The sequence below is a fragment of the Aspergillus sydowii genome, assembly GCF_001890705.1.
Source record: "Aspergillus sydowii CBS 593.65 unplaced genomic scaffold ASPSYscaffold_4, whole genome shotgun sequence".
NCBI lineage: Eukaryota > Fungi > Ascomycota > Eurotiomycetes > Eurotiales > Aspergillaceae > Aspergillus > Aspergillus sydowii.
The window spans coordinates 1,795,060-1,812,360 of NW_024467862.1; the positions used below are offsets into that span (position 1 = coordinate 1,795,060).

The window sequence follows — 17,301 nt, forward strand, 5'->3', positions numbered from 1 at the left end:
TGGGGCGGTTCGTCTAAATTTTCTCCCTGCCCTCGCTGCATTCATAGCTAACCTAACCGATCGTTGAATAGGTACATCCCGCCAGACCAAGAAGGTCTAACAACAGCCAACAAGCTCGCCAACAAACACCCGCTCGGTGCGCGCGCGCGACACCTCCAAAGCAAAGGCGCCTTGATCGTGCGATTCGAAATGCCATTTGCAGTATGGTGCACGAACTGTTCCCCGGAGAACATCATCGGGCAAGGTGTGCGGTTTAATGCGGAGAAGAAAAAAGTGGGGAACTACTACTCGACTCCGATATACAGTTTCCGGATCAAGCACACAGTTTGTGGGCAGTGGATTGAGATTCGCACCGATCCGAAGAACACGGCTTATGTTGTTGTTGAGGGTGGGAGGAAGAGGGATTTGGGAGTTGATGAGGAAGGGAGGGGTATTGGGGAGATTATGGTTGACCGGAAGGATGCGGCTGGTTCTGGAGCCGGAGATGATCCGTTTGCGAGGCTGGAGGGGAAAGTTGAGGATAAGAAGGTTGTTGATGAGGCGCGGAGTCGGATATTGGAGTTGCAGCGGAGGCAGAATCGGGATTGGGATGATCCGTACGAGGTGTCGAGGCGATTGAGAAAAGGATTCAGGGCTGAGCGAAAGGTTCTGGAGAAAAAAGAAGCTGGGAAGGAAGCGCTGAAAGACAAGATGAGCCTAGGGATTGATATTGCGGATGAAGTAGAGGAGGATACGCTGCGGGCTGCGATGGTTGAGTTTGAGGATGATGATGGTGGCGGTGATGCTGTACGGGGTATACGCACGAAGCCGATGTTTCAACATTCGTCTTCGTCTCCCTCGAAAACTAGCGGTGGTGCTCATGACACGGCGATGAAGAATGGGAAACGGAAAAGGGTGGATCTGGTTGCGGAACGGAAGGCCTCGTTTCGCAGTGCGCTGGCGGGGAATACACGCGCTGCGGTTGACCCATTTCTCAACGGCGACAACGTGTGGGAACCGGGGGTTAAGAAGAGGAAAGCCCCGGGGAAGACAGAAGGGACAAGAACTATTGAACGTGCTACTGGTGGTGACTCCCAACCTACTACGAGCGATGTCCCGGAGATGCCGGACGGGACAGAAAGGAGCCAGGGTATTCCGGTTGCTCTTGTGGATTACGGGTCAGACTCGGAGTGATTCATGTGAAATGTATTTGTACTCTTTGCCGTGGCGTTAAGGATCGAATGATACCCAGATAGCGTTGGTTTATTGATACAAAATTATTAGCTTCATTACATTCTACCTTTGTTTGGATATCGGATATTCGGCATACAATGGTTTGTCAATAATTACAGAAGGCCAGGAATGTGCTATAAACAGCAGACCAGACAGATTCCTACACTATTTCACGTTACTTCGCCCATGGGGCTTTTGTTGGTACTTGACCGGTAGGTGTTGAATCGCCAGTAGATGCTGGGCCCCCTCGTTGCGTACTCGCCCAAGGTGCTCGTGTTGTAGCCGTTGCGCCAGGAGGAAGTCTCGAAGTATCTGGAATAGTCGATGCACCGCCTCTAGGAGTGCTTGATGACGGCCCTGGAGCTGTAGTGCTCGCCCATGGGGCTCTGGTTCCTGGGCCTGCAGCCTGTGGTGATGCGGAGGGGGCGGGTTCGTCCGTTCTCCGCGTTGTAGTAGTCGTATGAGCTGTGGCTGCCGGAGTAGGGGCATTGGGATCACGCTCCCACCTAAACAATGATCCGAAGGGGAAGTGTTGGACTACTGGAAATTTGGAAAGCACTTCAGCATTGTACATCTTGATCATTCCCTAGATGCTGTGAGCTACAAGATATGAGCATTGTGAGGCTGAGCATACCTTGTTGATTTTTCCCCAGCCGGCCTGTATGCCGGATATATCGTAGAGCATTGGGCTGTGCTCCCAGAAGGGTCCTCGTTTGACATCGTGAATGAAGCCGATGGCGGAGAAGTACAGGTTTTCTGTCCTTTCTCGTTCCACCACGTTTACTTTTGTCACACCACTCGGTGCTGGCGCATTAGGCAGTGATCCTTCTTCAGGGATTGGGTCTGACTCGGATATTGCGGGTGCTAGTTGCGCTGCCCCAAAAATGTATGGGATGAATGAATGATCGTCCAGGCCCCAGACACCATGCGAGCCGGCAGGCTCGAGCGTATACCGCTTGATGATGCTCCGGACGAGCTCGAGGTATCTGTAGAGATGTAGAGAGCAGTATCAGCTTCCATAGTGCGTCAAGATGCTGTAGAGAAAACACGTACGGTTGTATCACGCCCAAAACTATCGCCCTCTCCTCTACGCCAGGACTGTTCTGAGGGAAGCCATGTAGCTTCCAAATTCCTGCCAGGAAGGCAAGAAAGCTCAGTTCATGTCCTGTTCCGTAATCCAACCTTTGGGGGCTACCCCAACTTCCCAAAAAGTATGCCATCAGCTCTACCTCCGCTGTCGGACCACCAGACTCAGAAGACGGGGTTTGCAGGATTTCAGAGGATAAACATTCCTCTAGAAGGTTCGCAGCCCGACTCTCCACTATTTGGTGCCATTTCCGAAAACTTATATTGCCAAATCTACGTGGTCCAGTATCAGGCGGAGCTTCCTCGAGGATCGCTTCAAGCTTCGACAGCAGCAGCTGTAGTTGGCGCACTGGTGCGGAGTATTCGACGGCTTCGCAGTTGAGTGACCATGTCTGTACTCGTCCATCTGGTAATTTCGAAGGGAACATTGAGCGATTTAGCTGAAGGAGAAAGGTCATGATATCGACGTATGCTTTGGACGATAGGAACTCGTTCACATCTTGACCCTCGTTGATCCGTTTACTGGGCTGCTTGAAATTGTGCCCCGCGGAGGTGTCGATTTTGGGCAGGGTGCGGACGTGCGAAGGGTCCATAGCGTCGTGCAATTCTGCTATAGTTAATTTGACTGGATATAAAAGGAAAGTGAAAGCTCTTGAGAAAAGATAAGAATTGTGGAGTTGTGGGGTTGTTCCTGGCTAGAAGCTCAGAGCTGGGAGTGGGAGAATGCCCGAGCTCCATGACGCCATGATCCGAGCTCGATACGGTAGCTGCACGCGCTTAGTTGAGTTCAGCTTTACCCGTCCACGCGCTCCAGCCGGAACGTTCACACCTCCGCAAGTCTGCCAGCCAGGTACTGTTAGAGCTCTAGATGCCCACCGATCAGGCTTTTGAATATTGATGATGTTGTCCAGTCCCTACTTGAACGAGGTTTTTCACCATGGTGACCCCGGCGCGCTCAGCTTCGCGCAGAAAACGCAACTCCACCACACAAGCTCTAGATCTTATCAACAATGTCATGAATGGAAAGGATCCGGTCGCGGAGGATCGCCAAACGCAAAGTGCCCGCCCTGCACGTCAACTGAGGAATATCCCGAGAGCGCCACGGAGGTCTATCTTCGAGATACCAAACTCCCCTGAACAACCTAAGAGCAAGTCATCGCTGTTGACTCCACGTCGATCCATGCGCCTATCTAGGCCTCAAACGGATATACCAAATAGCCCGCTTCAAATACCTGCTCGGACCCAAGTCTCGCACGTCGACTACCATGAGGATAACGTGGGTGGAGAGCAATCAGAGGAGCCCCGTCAGGATGGAACTGATAATGAGCCTGTTAATGAGGATGAGGGTTTAAACGGTCTTGAAGATGAGGACAATGAAATTATTGGGAACTTTGATTTCTTTTCGGAAGCCAGTAGTCCCCGTCGCTCGCGAAGCGCGTCACCTTCAGCTTTCCTGACTCAAGAACTTGAACAAAGCGGGTGGTTTGAGTCAGCCCAATCCCCTCACAAAATCCAAATTTCCGAAAGGGCACCGGAATTAATTACCGGTAACAGACCAGTTACACGGGGTTCAAGAAGAACTCAAAGACCCGCCTCAGAAGCGGTCTTGCCGGGCCCCTCGGTTGTGGTTCCTACGCGCCCAAACAACGCGCCCGAAACACCCTTATCACCGGTGCAACCAACCCGGGGTCATCCAACCTCCTCACCCTCGAAAGATGGCGACGGTGACGAGGAGATGGGTGATGGAGAGCAAATAGTGAATTCCGAGCATGCGGAGGGCGATGACGAAAGTCCAGATGAGGCGTCATCCGACTCTTCCCTTTTTGTACGTCAGGACTCTCCAGACCAGACATCCTTGCCAGCAACTCGGTCTGGTAAGCTTAGGAAACCCCCTAATACTCGCGCACATCGGACCAGAAGCCCAGGAACCACGTCCGCTGCCTATAGTGAGTCGACGCCCGAAAGGTCCCCTGTCCCCCCCGGACGCCGCAGAAGACCAGACCGCTCTCAGGACGTGCCGAGTTCAGCAAAGCGTCCTGTTGGCCACGAGCTAAATCGACCACGGATGTCGTTTTCGAGGCTTCCAGTCAATGAAGCAAAGCACCCAGGACCCAACGGACCTCTAGTGAGCCGACGGATAAGGAACCGAAATAGTCGCATAGTTGCGAATTACAGAAATAATGAAACTGTCGAAAACCATGTACCGGAGAGCCCATATCCTCGATGCAAAGAAGCCATGGAGTTTGGACAGCAAGAGCAAAACTGGAATGTTTTGATCAAAGAGGCACGCAGGATGAAGCAAAAGGCTAACTCGTTAACGAAATATGGTTTGAAGGATACTATCGAGTTTGTTGATGACTTGCAATGTTGGTACGAAGACCTATACCAAAACTCAGATCGGCCCCAGAGGCTGTCGCCGAAGGACTCGCACGATCACAAGGAACACCTGGACCAGATCTCCCATGAGGGGGATGCTATACTGGATGAAGTTTACAATCTCGTTATAAAGCGCCAGAAAAAACAAAGCAGTAAACTATTCGAAGCATTCGAAGCACGGGTTATCCCGGCCATTATAAAGCTGGTTTTCACCATTTTCGATGCTTACCATTCAAGTCCCAGATCCCTTTCCAGTATATATGACCACCTATACAGTGCCCTGAACAAACTAGCCCGCCTTTGCAAGCGGATGACGAGTTTGGTAAAGGAGAGATACGTGGAATCATCTACCTGCACTCAGAAATTACGGGAGCCCTTGCAGAGGCTTATAAAAGCTTCAGAAACAGACATGCTAAGAAGTACTCAGTTGGATGCCGGTGACTCAAGTGGTGAGAGCAGCGGATCGGATGGTGTAAATGGCAACGGCCCCATGGTGACGATTCAGAAACCGTGGGCTGATTCTGAAGGATTGGCTCTTATTGACGGATTGATGCGGCATAAAGGTATGTATTGTTTCGGTTTCAGTCTTGCGAACTGCACTAACGGCCCTAGGTCCCAAGAGATACATTTCGATCATCAAGGATTTTGGCGACAGACTAGAAGGAAGGACGGTACGAGAACTGCGAGACAAGGCGGAAGAAATCTATGATAACTATATACCCAAAATTCACGACGAATTACGCACGAGAGAAGGACGAGAGAAACGGCAATGGCTGCTTAGTGTGCGGGACTAGAAAGCTTCCACCTCCAGTGTAGGTCTATGAAGACCGAGGTGTATACACACGAACCATGGAACCGAAACTCCGGGACCACACATTCACATAACATTACCCCTGACGCGTTATTTACTACCGTCTGTCGAATAACGAATTATTCCCTTTATTTATCATCTACGCCTCCTCAATTACCTATAATATTATTTCGGGGTTCTCGTCTCGAAACTTGTAGCCATACCTCTAGTGTAGGTCATTGCCCAGAGGGGAATAGCGCCCAGGTGACCTGTTCCTTCCCCTCTTTCGTCCTTTTGCTCCTTACTCTTCTGCGTTGTCTTGCGGCCTGCGACTCTGCGTTGTTCCTGCTGTTCCCCTCAGCCTGATCCTCTATCTACTGTTTCTTCTTGTTCTGCCTAATTCCTAATAATTGATATCCCCGGAAATCTTCGCTTCTCGTTTGTTGTCAATCTTTCTTTTGTGCAGCCCAAGTACGTGTTTCGACTTTCGCGACTGTTTAGTTTCTGGGCCCGACCCATCACCTTGGAGGACACGCCGCTAACAACTCACCATTCGCTTCGTGCAGGATACGGCCCAATACCTAACCTGGTGCGGCTACTTGATTGAGTGTCTCAGCTTTGCAATTGGACGTTAGCAACGTTGTACGGGTGAGTTGTCAACTGATTCATGATTGTGCTGCAGTCGCATTTTGCTACCCAAAGCAGAAGGGGGTCGAGTCGGCCGCTTCGGGGACATCAGGGGCATGATCGTCTGTGATTATTGGCATACAATATCACTTGCTCTCTCCCCGCGCCAGTCGTCTTGACCTCCGTTCTGATCTTGTTGCGCTCCTTTGTTCACTGAATGCTGTCTTTGCGGCGGTGTACCTCCGCTGATGATATTTTTATTTTTTTTAATCTTTCCAATCTTTTTATGCTAATTGAAGCTTCTGTAGAGCTCTAGGACGCTATCGCAAATCGTCCTTTACGGCATAATAACCCCATCTACCGTCCCATATATCAGCTATACGCGCAATGTCGTCTGTTGAGGAACCCGTGGCCCCCGCTCCTCCGGCCGAAGTCGAGGCCGAAGTTGAGGCCGAAGCCGAAGATATACCCCCTGCTACTCCAGTTGAATCAAGTGCCGTCTCTGGCAGTGAGGAGCCAGTGACGAGCCCAGATACTTCCAAGGATAAGGAAAATGTGAGGGCATCTCCCGCCAAGAAGACTACAGCGTCCGCCACTTCGGCGACGAAGCGTCCTGTCTCCGGAACGTCTGCGACCAAGAGACCTAGCTCGATCTCTAATCCCAAGGCCGCCTCATCCACTACCCGCACCCCTGGTTCGAACGGAAGCACCCTTGGTAAACCACCCACGCGACCGACAACTACAACTGGCACTGTGCGCAAGCCCCTCAGCACATCCACTACATCGTCGCATCGCTCTCGGCCGTCACTTAGCTCTGCTGATGAGAAATCCCGCTCTGTTGCCAGTTCCGGTGATGAGAAGCGCGGAATCTCTGGGTCTGCCAAACGCATGTCGCTTGCGGGTAGCACCACGAGCACCAGAGCCCCGGCGAAATCGACGACCTCCACCTTGGACCGGCGATCCAGCGTTGCGTCCACCACCGGTTCTCGCACCTCCACACTTTCCTCGACGAGGCCAGCTACCAAGTCGGCGACCACAACTACCCGTCCTACCACTTCTACCACGGCTACGCGAACTGCCACAAGACCTGCAGCAACAACAACTGCCACAAAGCGGCTGAGTACCACGCCTAAGACCTCCGAAGGAGACGCCGCTAAATTGCAATTCCTTCAGGGTAAGCTCACGGAAAGTGAGAGTACCATCGAGAGCTTGAAAGCCGAGTTGGAGACCGTTACCGAGAAACTGGCACAGGCGCCGAAGACGGAAGGTGCTGACAATGAACACGAAGACTCCACAAAAGCTTTGCAGGAGCAGCACGCTGCGGAGATTGGCCAATTGGTTGCCAGCCATGAAGAGCAACTACAAGGCTTGCGTACCCAGCTTGAGGAAGCGGAAGCGAAAAGAAAAGAAATTGAAGAAAAGTCTGTCAAGGCTTTGGAAGATGCTTCCCAGACGGCAGCCTCTCAGGGCGATGAAAAACTTTCGGCAGCTCTCGAGGAGCTGAAGCAATCTCACCAGTCCCAGCTCGAAACTCTGGAAAATGAACTTTCAGAGCAGAAGGCTACGGCTGCCGGTTATGCTGAGCAAATCGATTCACTCAAGGCCGAATTACAATCCAAGGCAGATGGTCTAGAAACATCTACCAAGGGATTCGAGACCGAGAAAGCATCGGCACTTGAGGGGCTGCGCGGGGAGCTACAGGCCGAAATCGAAAGTCTTAAGCAGTCGAAGGACGAAGAAATCCGTGCTGCCGAGGAGTCTACAAAACAGTCAGTCGCAAGCCTCGAAGAGAAGATTACGTCGTTGCAATCTCAGCTCGCAGAGACCGAGTCCACCTCAACTCACGGCCGCGAAGAGGCGGTGGCTCAACTTGCAGAGAAGGAAAAGGAGGTAGCCGAATTGAAGCAGGCTGTCGATGCTGCCCGAGCAGAACTTCAACAAGCAGGCCAAACATCCGCAAAGGAACTTGAAGATAAAATCAAAGCCCTCGAGACAGGCCATGAGGATGTTATTGCGAAGCTCAAGGCAGAGCACGATGAGGCTTTGACCTCTGCTAGCAACTCCCACGCCGATGAACTTGCAACCGCAAGGGCCGCCACAGAATCTACCAGCAGCACCCATGCACAGCAACTTGAAGAGCTTCGAACCTCTCTTAGCAAAGCCAAGGAGGATGCGGTAAATGAGCTGACAGCGGCCCACAAGGGCGAGTTACAGACTCTGCAGGAGAAACTTCAGAGTGCCGAAGAATCCCTTCAGAAGACCCGACAGGGCTTGGAAGAGGGCGCCAATGCTGCCCAGGCCCATGCGATTGAGGAAATCGAGTCGCTCAAGGACAAGGTCACAACCTTGGAGTCACAGCTTTCCACTGGGCAGGATGAGATCAAGGCGCTTCAGGCTGAGGTACAGGCTAAGCAAGCGCAGGCCGAGACTCTTCAGCAGAATCTCGTTGCTTTTGAGACCAAGCTGAAGGCTAAAGAGGCCGAGCAGGAAGGAGATGTGAAGGCTGCCGAGGAACGGGCAGCAGCAGCAGAAAAGGCTCTGGATGAGCAGGTCCAAAAGGCTGCTGCTCTCTCGGAGGAACACACCAGGTCCATCGAAGCGTTGAAGGCTGAGCATGCTGCCGAACTAGAGAAGGTCAAGACTGATGCGTCTGGATCTCATCAACAGGCCCTTGAGGAACTCCAATCCAAGCATGATGAGTTGCTGTCAAAGAACAGTGATTTAGAGAGCTCCCACGCTGGCAAGGTCGAAGCCCTTGAGACTGAGCTGAAGTCAACCATGGAACGCATCGCATCCCAAAGTGCTGCACATGCTAAGGAGCTAGCTGACCTACAACAACAACATGAGGAGGCCAAAACCAAGCTTCAAACGGAGCTGGAAACTACCCAGACTTCAAGGTCTGCTGAAACAGATGCCGAGCACAGCAAGGCCATCGAGGAGCTTCTCACTCTTCAGGAGTCTAAGTTGTCCGGTCTTCGCGGAGATCTGGAATCCTCACATGAAGCCAAACTGGCTGAGCTTCGGAAAGCCCACGATGCCGCCCTTGCAGAAGTCACGACTCAGCTTACTACCGCACAAACCGCCGCCCAAGATACCTCTGTTGTTGATGGTTTGAAGGCAACAGTTGCCGAGCTCGAGGATAAGCTGGCCACTGCGGAGCAGTTCGCTACTGAATCTAAGACACAACATGCCACCGAAAAATCTGCTATTGAGAATGACAGGAATGAGTGGGAGCAGAAACACCAAGCAATGATTACTCGTGTGGAAGAACTCGAAAAGCTCTTAGGCTCTTCCGAGGGTACCAAGTCGGAGTTGGAAGCGGCATCGAAGCAAGTATCTGCCGTCCAGGAGGAGCTCTCGCAGCTCAAGGCCAAGCACGACGCTGCTACCAAAGAGCTAGACGAGTCTAGAGCGCATCACACCGCGACTGAAGAAAAGCTCGCCCAGGGAGAAAAGGATCTCACTGCCCAGATTGATAAAAACATGACTCTCCTCAATCAGCTGGGCGAGGTTGAATCGTCCATCTCGGGCAGTCGCAAGCACGTTCGGGAGCTCGAAGCCGAACTCGCTGCGCTTAAGGCTGAGAGGGATCTTGTGAAGGGATCAAACGTGGGCCTACAAGGCAGTCGATGGGCAACTGATGAGGAGAAAGCGCCAGCCAGCGAAGATGGCCAAGCAGCCGCAGTGGAAGGTGAGGACATTGGTTCATCGATCGAGGGAACGGTGGGACCTCCCGGTCTGTGATCGTCGTTGTCTCCCCTCGGAGACTTCCGTGATGCAAACACTTACTGACCAAATTTCTTTTACTCAGATGGCCAGCATCCAGGAACAGCTTAAACACATTCGGTCGGCCAATGACGATTGGTATGATGAACATCGGCGGTAAGTGGCCCCTTGAAAGTGCGATTCGGGATGAAATGGGGCTAACTGGTATAGACTTGTCGGCGAACTTGCACAGGTGTCCCGGCGACCAACGCCTAATCCTCCCAGCCAGTCTACAACGCCGCAGCCCGAAATACTGACAGAAGCCGTTTCTCAGTGAAAGCACCTATACGGAATACCTGGTGACAATCCAGGTACATTTATTTTTCTTCCATTCTTTTCCTTTGTATTTGCCTTGTATAAGATTAGGGATGTATTTAATAAAGTGCTCAGGATACCCGATTGAAGGACCGTCGCCGTGGATTGTTGCTATATGTAACCGGTATCTGGGCAATGACGAATATATTATCTGCAAGACATTACTATAATTAACATTAGTCAGTGAGAAATTCACCGGTGTACAACGGGTTAGTTAAGTAGGTACAAATTAAAAAGTCGCCGACGCCGCAGTTATCAAGATTCTCTTTTTCGGGCCCACGGCCACCAGGATGTTCGAGCAGGCATGCACCATATAAAAGTGCCTTTCCCGCGTTTCTTCTTGTGCCTCAACGATTCTTCACTTTTTCGCTGCTGCTGGATCTCCTCATACCGTCCCGGCGTCAGAATACCGGGTGGCGGCGATGGAGCCCTAGGCAACGTCCACGACGCAGGATTATAACCATGCGCACCAACAGGTAGAAAAAGCATCTGCGACATGTCTTCTGCAGAAGCAGGATTTTTATCCTGACCGTCGTGGTTCTCGTATTCTTCGTATGGTGTAGATTGGGGGAGTCGTGGCAGAGGCTGTCTAGGTATATTACGGCAGTGGACAGGCGAAGAAGTGAATGCGCGGCAGAAGGCGGCATAGTTGTCACATAGAGCGATGTCCTTTTTCCGCTCTTCTTCCTCCTCCATCTCTTCCTCTACTTTTATTTCATCTCCATCTCCATCTTGCTGTTGGTGGCTTCTGGTGTGGCGCTGGGCCCCGGCTTGGCCGCCATTTAATGACTCGTCATCTGGGTACTCGTGATCATAATAAAAGCGCGTGAACCGAGGCTGTCCGATGAACCCAGCCTGGTCTGGGGGGACTTGTATTGTTGAAGATTGCTGCGAGTGAGAAATGATATCTGAGTTCGACCATTTGCTGTTGTTCATACGGTGGTGATAGTGGTGGGTGAAATCGAGATCGGTGTTCAGTCGACGAAGAAGATGCGTCGAAAGCCATCGTTTCAGCTTGTGCGTGGAGGGGGTTCGAGAAATTGAACGACCAGAGACTGGGTCAGAAAAGAGCGAGGAGGATGTGCTGGTTGAGAAAGAGGAGGATGAAAACGAGCGTGGCATCTTTGATGCCTAGCGTTTACTCTACGTGCGGGAGAGAGAGAGGGAGAAACGAGCAGAGGGCGTGGAGGCGGAAAATGAGGCAGACGAGAGGAAGAACAGTCCGGAATGTAATGAAATGGAAGAAAAGACATGAACGAGTGGGAGAGTGGCGGATAGTATTTCGGAGAGAATCCAGCGGTCCACGAACGCCAGTAGAGAGAGAGCTGGCGCACTGAAGTGACACAGAAAAGCATGGACGGTGGCGCCCTCTTGCATCGTTGCGTCTTATGGGCTATGTCCCTCCAGGGTGCAGTTCATGTAGGGCCCAGTGACCGTTGGGATCTGACATGTGAGGACCGAGCTGTGCGACGCGGATGGAGGCATGGTAATATTGCTTTGATGGAGCTAGTATAGTAGTAGAAAGCTGTTGTTGTACTAGACAGGAGTAGTACTTGTCTGACGTGTTCATGAAGCTGATTTCTTTCTTTTCCTTTTCCATGACCAGGAGGGGAAGTGAGACATTGCCCCTACCATCTTGCGGGCTGCAGAGTGTAGGTAGTGGGCGCCGTCGCTCAGTAGTAGTTACTAGTCAATATTTGTACAGTAGCAATTGGCTATAAATATCGCCGACGGGTGCAACCTACTCCGGGATACTCCATTGAGACGGGAGTAATATGAATGAATGGCATACGTTTGCTCTGTCCGTTCTTCCTGTCGTTGTGTTTGCACTACTGTACCATCCCTGCTGTTGATCTCATCACTTGCATGGCGATCATCAGCGAATGGGCAAAGGGCCGTTCTACTGTATATTTACGGAATGGGTCTGGGTCTGCGGCTAGAAGAGATTTGTTGATATACTCAAACTTGGCAGCATATATATTTACACGCTATGTTTCGTGAATACAGACCTCATGGAAGATATTAATACATTTGATCGTCTATTTTGTACTATGGGTATATGTATAATACAGAATGGAATGGACGCAGCCATTAACCTGATATTCCATCACGGCCGAGTCCCCAGCGGCCGACTTCACGCATCGCTTCATCCCCTCCCTCAACAAGACGACCGTTAGCGTTGGACGGGTTGTGCGCCCCCAGGACACCGGCAACGCATTCCCAGCCGTTACGCCCCCCGCCCCATCGGAGAACCTCATTCTTGTACCGTTCACCCGCGGAGCGGTCAACAGACGCGGCACCTCCCTCGAACACGTCTTCCCACATCTTATTGGCGATGGCCCGATCGAAGATGTAGCTGTAGTACGTGGCGCCGTACCCGTACAAGTGTCCAAAGAATCCTTGCCATGAGGTTGACGGGCGACCATGCTTGTCAACGGGATCTGGCAGGCTGGCGTGTGTCGAGTATACTTGCTGGTAAAGTTTTGTGGTGTCGAGGAAGGAGTTTCCAGAGGTAGTTGTATGGTAGGCTTGATCGACGAGCGCCATTAGAATCTGAGCTTCGTTTTCCACGGCGCCGTAGATTGCGCCGTGGGCGGCTCGGTTCTGTGCCATGTGATGAACCATGTTCTCGGATAGAGGTTGGTCGGTCTGCCAGTGGCGAGCATACAGAGCGAGGACGGACGGATCGGTTGCGAAGCGCTCCATCAGCACCGACGGCAGCTCGGCGAAGTCGGTTGCGCAACGCGTTCCTGATATGGACTGCAGTTTGGTCTGGCCTAAAATAGAGTGTAGTGCGTGTCCCATTTCGTGGAAAAGAGTGCGCACACTATGCTCACTCAAAAGTGTGGGTGTGGGAGACGAGGGCTCGGGGAAGTCGCACACAAGAGCAATGGTTGGCAGCTGGCGAAGTGTTTGCGACTGTGTGTCAATAGTAGTCGCCATGCCATCGTTCGGATGGGCGACGACCGCCGGATCGTCCATCGCTGCAGATTCCGCGATCTCTTCCGGAGTGATTTCTCGCGCACATCGCAAAGTGAAGTGGGCCGGGTTAGGATGTTTATTGGGGCGGGAGAATAAGTCGCAATATATGACGGCAAGTGGCCGGTTCTCCTCGTCCACCACATCCAGGCGGCGGACGTCGGATGTCCAAGTCTCCCCTGGTGCCGTCTCACGGGGAACTAGACGAACGCCGTAAAGACGGTCGAACAAACGCGACAGCCCCTGCATGACTGTTCCCAAAGAGAAAAATTCAGGGATGATAGCCAATTCGCGCGACTTGCGAATTTGCTGGGCAGTCTCATACTGTTGAACTCGTTGGTGGACATAGTATGCGTGGTCCCAGGGCTGTAGCTGGCTTCCCTTTTGAGCCCGAAGCTGGGCTAGCTCCTCTTGTACATCCGGACGGTTGCTGGTTATGAGGGTGGTCAAAAATTCTGATACGGCGGCAGGGCTTCTGGCCATCTTGTCCTTGAGAGTCATATGAGCGAACGTGGGAAATCCTGCGAGCTGAGCTAGGTCTGTACGTTTGGACAGCAACTGTTCGAGGCGCTGAACCTGGCGCGAACTGGAAGTACGTGTGGCCTGGTATATCTCGCGACGGACATCCTCGCTGTGAGCGGAACGTAATGCTAGGCGCGGAATCAACCCCACTGTAGGAACAGCGGCGGAACGGGGATTCCATCGCTTGATCTGCTTAATCAGGATGGGGTCCAGACCGCGAAGCTCATTAGTAGGTACAACGACATGTGAGCGTGCTGGCTCTGCGCTATGAGCAAATGCCGACCCAAGCTGGCTGATGTCGTTGGAGAGACTGACGAAGCGCTGGCGCTCATGCGGGGGCATATGAATTGCGGAGTTGGCAAAGTCCTGGAGCAGGATACGGGCCACAATGGTCTCTTCAGAGGACCAATGGGACGTGACCTCTGGCTGGGCCAGCGCCGTGCGCAGCTGATCATGGAGGCCGGTAGTGGTGTTGAGTACGTTCATGTACTCGAACATCAAAGCATATGCTTGGCCCGCGGCCTCTTGGACGGGCGGGTCCGGGTGGGAGGCCCGGATGAAGTCGGACAGATCAATGACGCGACACAGCAGGTCGCTCAGTCGGTCCAACTGACGTACGAGGCCCCGGTATTCATCGACCGTTGAAGCAGTAAGTACTCGAGTGACTATTGTCTGGCATTTCTGTAGCGACACCTGCGCAAAGGCGCGAAATCCGTCGGGACTGGTCAGGTACTGATTTTGAACCAGACCGGTCGGCTTTCGGTCCGGAGAGAAGGACGAGGAGGCAGAAAAGTCGCGCCAAAATGGCTGGGAATCGAAGACCCGACGGAGGATATCATCGTCCGGGCCTTTGGAGGGCGAGGAATGGACAGGGGTGGCAGACGCAGAGGCTGGTCGGAGAGCGGAAGTCGTGATGGAGCGACGGTGCAGGCGTTGTTGCAGTCGACAAGTGCGACAGATCCACGGTCGCAGCATATTAACCTGGACTAGTCGTAGAGTACATTAGAAAAAATTGAAAAGTAAAGAACAAGAAAGGCTCTTGAAGGGAGGGAGTGGCCGAGTATGAATGAAGGAAGACGAACAACCGACTGCGGCCGAGAAAAAACTTGGCACTTTTCTTCGGATCTCATTTCATCATCTCAACCTCTCCTCCTTCCTAGACCTCCACCAATTGCCCATATCATGGCCATGTACCAGGTATTTAACCCTCATGCATACCAAATTCACTGCGCCCAATGCTCCTGCTAACCAATTGCGTTTCTAGCGACTCTCTGCGTCTCTGTTGGCCGGAGCCGTGGCTCTGTATCCCCGGCAAGCTCATGCCGAGGAGCCCGTACGTCCCATAGCTAGACCTTGATTCAGACTACAAGGCCCAAGAAGCTCAGTTTGCTAACTACAACAGAGAAAACCCATCTACGATGACTTCCCCTCCGAATCTGCCGTCACCCTTGCCCCGTCCACATCAGCTCCCGAACCCACAGCCGCTACAACTCCCGAACCTTCAAACATCACAACAGCTCTAACAGCCACCAAATCGCCCTCGTCTCCGACACCCACCGACCTTTTGACGGCCCAGGTCCGACACGCTCGTGTTTTCCTCTACGAGCAGTCGCGTGCCGCCGAGGTTGGTTTCAACAATGTCCTCTCTCGTGCCCTCCACATCGAGAACGCTTTCACCAACACCATCGCCTCGCTGGCACCATCCGCGGAATCCGGAGAGAAGCTGACTCCCGGCGGCATTTACGTGGTCGTTGCTGCCATGGCTGGATCAATTGTTGCTCGTAACCGCGGCCGTTTCCTGCGTGGCACCACCCCCTTGGCATTCGGTACCATTGCGGCCTGGTCCCTCCTCCCTGTTACCATGCGAAATGTCTCCGACTTGATCTGGGAGTATGAGAAGCGTGTGCCTGCGGTGGCAGACAACCACTTGTACCTTCGGGAACGGGCAGAGCAGATCTGGACCACTGGTGTGGCTCACAGTGGTATGGCACGTGCCATAATGGAGGAGAAGATCGGGGACGCTCGGAAGAAGCTGGAAGAAGTTGTGAGCAAGGGACACTAAGTAGACATTTTATCTATGCTCTCCTTCCATTTCCTTGGTTTGTTTGTTTCGCTTATCTACATCTTGATAGCGGTTAGGCCCGTGTCCTATAGCGCACATGTAACTGTAAGAAGTTTCCGATGAACAGGTTCTAGACAGTTCATTTCCTTTTGTACTATGGATATAAAACTAGAACGCCAAAAAACCACCTGTTGCAAGCCGTAACAACGTCTCTTCTATTCTGATCCCTTTTCTTCTTGGGGTGGCCCACCGGCTTTGGGGGGTGGAGGTAGCGGTGTGCCCCTCCGTGACGGAACATGATCTTGTTCCTTGCTCTTCTGTTCACCCTCTGCAAAATAATCATCGAAAGCCCTGTGCGGTGATGCCCTGGCCCCACGCGCCTTCTTTCCGTGGTGCGATGCCTGGGGAGCCGAAGCCGCGGATGCCAATGGCGGAGGCGATTTCATATTCGCAGGGACAAGGAACTGCTGTGGTGGCGCAGGAATCCCAGCGTCTGCATTTGTAGGAAATACCGTAGGCTCAGGAACTGGTGTTGATGTTCCGTCGGCGCGCGTTTCGAACACTACCTCTCCCGGTCCCTCGACCTCTTCTCCCAATCCAACCGGCAATCGGTGCAAGGCTCCATAACCAAGTTCCGCTCCTAGTGCACCCTCGCCACCCCAGCCCCGTGTGGGAACAAGGTCGACTGTGCGCACCACGTCGAATTCGCTGTTGTAAACCCATAGCACCAAAGTGCGGTCCAAGTGGTCTTCAACAAGTTCTCCTAGTGCCGATTCCCCGCGTAGTGTTCCGCTCGGCGTGCCGATGATGTAATCGGAGTGAGGTAGCAGACCAGCTCTGTAGGCTGGGCTTAGAGGGGACGGGATATTGAGCACATGCCAGATGTGTTGTGTGGATGATAGCGGGGCTAGTTGGAGTGCAAGGCCAAGGGTTGGGTTGGACGGCGGGACGACGATTGATACTGTATGCGTTCGTTGGCCCTGCGAGTCGTCAATGGTTTTAACATCTCGTCTTTCAGTATAAGAGGTTGGAGGTTTCCACAAGAATGACCGCGTACCTTTGCGCTCCAAACTGCAAATGTGACTCGAGATCCGGCGCAATTGCGCACTTCTGTTGCGAAAAGGTTTGGGTCAGGGTCATCCTATAGAAGTCAGATAACGCAATTGAGATATCCCAAGGACACGGTAAGGCAGCGCACGATTAAACGCCCGTTTATCCCAACAATGAAATCGAACCAAGGCTCTAGCGGTACTTCGGGGTCTTTGTTGCGGAGGACTTGATACCCGAAGGCATTGTCGGACCGTGACTGCTGGGAACTGGGTTCGGAGTCTAGCCGGCCAATAAATCTATTGAGAGCTCCGAACATTTTGAGACTTCTTTGAGAGTCAAGCGAGGAGTGAAATGCAGGGGAAACGAGACAACCATTGTCGGGATGAAGCTGTCCTCAATGTGGGGATGCAAACAAAACAAACCCGCGTTATCAATAGATTTCAATGCGGCAGAGACGCATCACCATCTGCGACCAGAGGGTACGAAGAACCTTTCCTCTGCCCCGCCTTTCATTCAT

The 17,301-nt window shown here is 52.5% G+C and overlaps 8 protein-coding genes across 8 annotated transcripts; 4 read left to right on the plus strand and 4 right to left on the minus strand.

Annotated features, from left to right (window-relative positions):
* Nucleotides 1–60: 60 nt before the first annotated feature.
* On the plus strand, nucleotides 61–1,173 carry ASPSYDRAFT_148439 (Saf4/Yju2 family protein; the record flags this gene model as incomplete). Its single annotated transcript, XM_040841815.1, has 1 exon — nucleotides 61–1,173. A coding segment is annotated over one exon (1,113 nt), but the record flags the coding sequence as incomplete, so codon positions are not given.
* A 209-nt stretch (nucleotides 1,174–1,382) lies between these two features.
* ASPSYDRAFT_57468 (serine/threonine-protein phosphatase 2A activator) lies at nucleotides 1,383–2,891 on the minus strand (the record flags this gene model as incomplete). The annotated part of the gene is made up of 4 exons (XM_040849373.1): nucleotides 1,383–1,524; nucleotides 1,566–1,798; nucleotides 1,847–2,198; nucleotides 2,266–2,891. The coding sequence occupies 4 exons, from the start codon at nucleotides 2,889–2,891 to the stop codon at nucleotides 1,383–1,385; spliced, it is 1,353 nt and encodes a 450-aa protein (XP_040703790.1).
* Nucleotides 2,892–3,235: 344 nt separating this feature from the next.
* On the plus strand, nucleotides 3,236–5,468 carry ASPSYDRAFT_30802 (uncharacterized protein; the record flags this gene model as incomplete). Its single annotated transcript, XM_040844816.1, has 2 exons — nucleotides 3,236–5,237; nucleotides 5,287–5,468. The coding sequence occupies 2 exons, from the start codon at nucleotides 3,236–3,238 to the stop codon at nucleotides 5,466–5,468; spliced, it is 2,184 nt and encodes a 727-aa protein (XP_040703791.1).
* Nucleotides 5,469–6,111: 643 nt separating this feature from the next.
* ASPSYDRAFT_916426 (M protein repeat protein) lies at nucleotides 6,112–10,280 on the plus strand. The gene is made up of 4 exons (XM_040852523.1): nucleotide 6,112; nucleotides 6,173–9,814; nucleotides 9,903–9,973; nucleotides 10,028–10,280. The coding sequence occupies exons 2-4, from the start codon at nucleotides 6,479–6,481 to the stop codon at nucleotides 10,131–10,133; spliced, it is 3,513 nt and encodes a 1,170-aa protein (XP_040703792.1). The 5' UTR covers nucleotide 6,112; nucleotides 6,173–6,478; the 3' UTR covers nucleotides 10,134–10,280.
* Nucleotides 10,100–11,428, minus strand: ASPSYDRAFT_915936 (uncharacterized protein). The gene is made up of 2 exons (XM_040852513.1): nucleotides 10,398–11,428; nucleotides 10,100–10,335 (listed from the first exon to the last, which is right to left on the minus strand). Exon 1 carries the CDS (start codon nucleotides 11,291–11,293, stop codon nucleotides 10,427–10,429), a length of 867 nt encoding a protein of 288 aa, XP_040703793.1. The 5' UTR covers nucleotides 11,294–11,428; the 3' UTR covers nucleotides 10,100–10,335; nucleotides 10,398–10,426.
* Nucleotides 11,429–12,142: 714 nt separating this feature from the next.
* On the minus strand, nucleotides 12,143–14,767 carry ASPSYDRAFT_44391 (mitochondrial intermediate peptidase). Its single transcript, XM_040846844.1, has one exon. It carries the CDS (start codon nucleotides 14,645–14,647, stop codon nucleotides 12,263–12,265), a length of 2,385 nt encoding a protein of 794 aa, XP_040703794.1. The 5' UTR covers nucleotides 14,648–14,767; the 3' UTR covers nucleotides 12,143–12,262.
* Nucleotides 14,768–14,854: 87 nt separating this feature from the next.
* On the plus strand, nucleotides 14,855–15,837 carry ASPSYDRAFT_57471 (MICOS complex subunit MIC26/MIC27; the record flags this gene model as incomplete). The annotated part of the gene is made up of 4 exons (XM_040849374.1): nucleotides 14,855–14,869; nucleotides 14,937–15,005; nucleotides 15,075–15,641; nucleotides 15,805–15,837. 4 exons carry the CDS (start codon nucleotides 14,855–14,857, stop codon nucleotides 15,835–15,837), a joined length of 684 nt encoding a protein of 227 aa, XP_040703795.1.
* Nucleotides 15,838–15,949: 112 nt separating this feature from the next.
* On the minus strand, nucleotides 15,950–17,100 carry ASPSYDRAFT_149010 (putative Golgi reassembly stacking protein; the record flags this gene model as incomplete). Its single annotated transcript, XM_040841859.1, has 3 exons — nucleotides 15,950–16,714; nucleotides 16,792–16,875; nucleotides 16,933–17,100. 3 exons carry the CDS (start codon nucleotides 17,098–17,100, stop codon nucleotides 15,950–15,952), a joined length of 1,017 nt encoding a protein of 338 aa, XP_040703796.1.
* Between the last annotated feature and the right edge of the window lie 201 nt (nucleotides 17,101–17,301).

What these genes read in the sequence shown, in the direction of transcription:
- ASPSYDRAFT_916426 (XM_040852523.1), top strand. Translation starts at nt 6,479, where the DNA reads ATGTCGTCTGTTGAGGAACCCGTGGCCCCCGCTCCTCCGGCCGAAGTC. An exon ending in GTTCATCGATCGAGGGAACG is followed by an intron (nt 9,815 to 9,902) that starts GTGGGACCTCCC and finishes TCTTTTACTCAG; the next exon opens with ATGGCCAGCATCCAGGAACA. An exon ending in TGGTATGATGAACATCGGCG is followed by an intron (nt 9,974 to 10,027) that starts GTAAGTGGCCCC and finishes TAACTGGTATAG; the next exon opens with ACTTGTCGGCGAACTTGCAC.
- ASPSYDRAFT_915936 (XM_040852513.1), bottom strand. Translation starts at nt 11,293, where the DNA reads ATGCCACGCTCGTTTTCATCCTCCTCTTTCTCAACCAGCACATCCTCC.
- ASPSYDRAFT_44391 (XM_040846844.1), bottom strand. Translation starts at nt 14,647, where the DNA reads ATGCTGCGACCGTGGATCTGTCGCACTTGTCGACTGCAACAACGCCTG.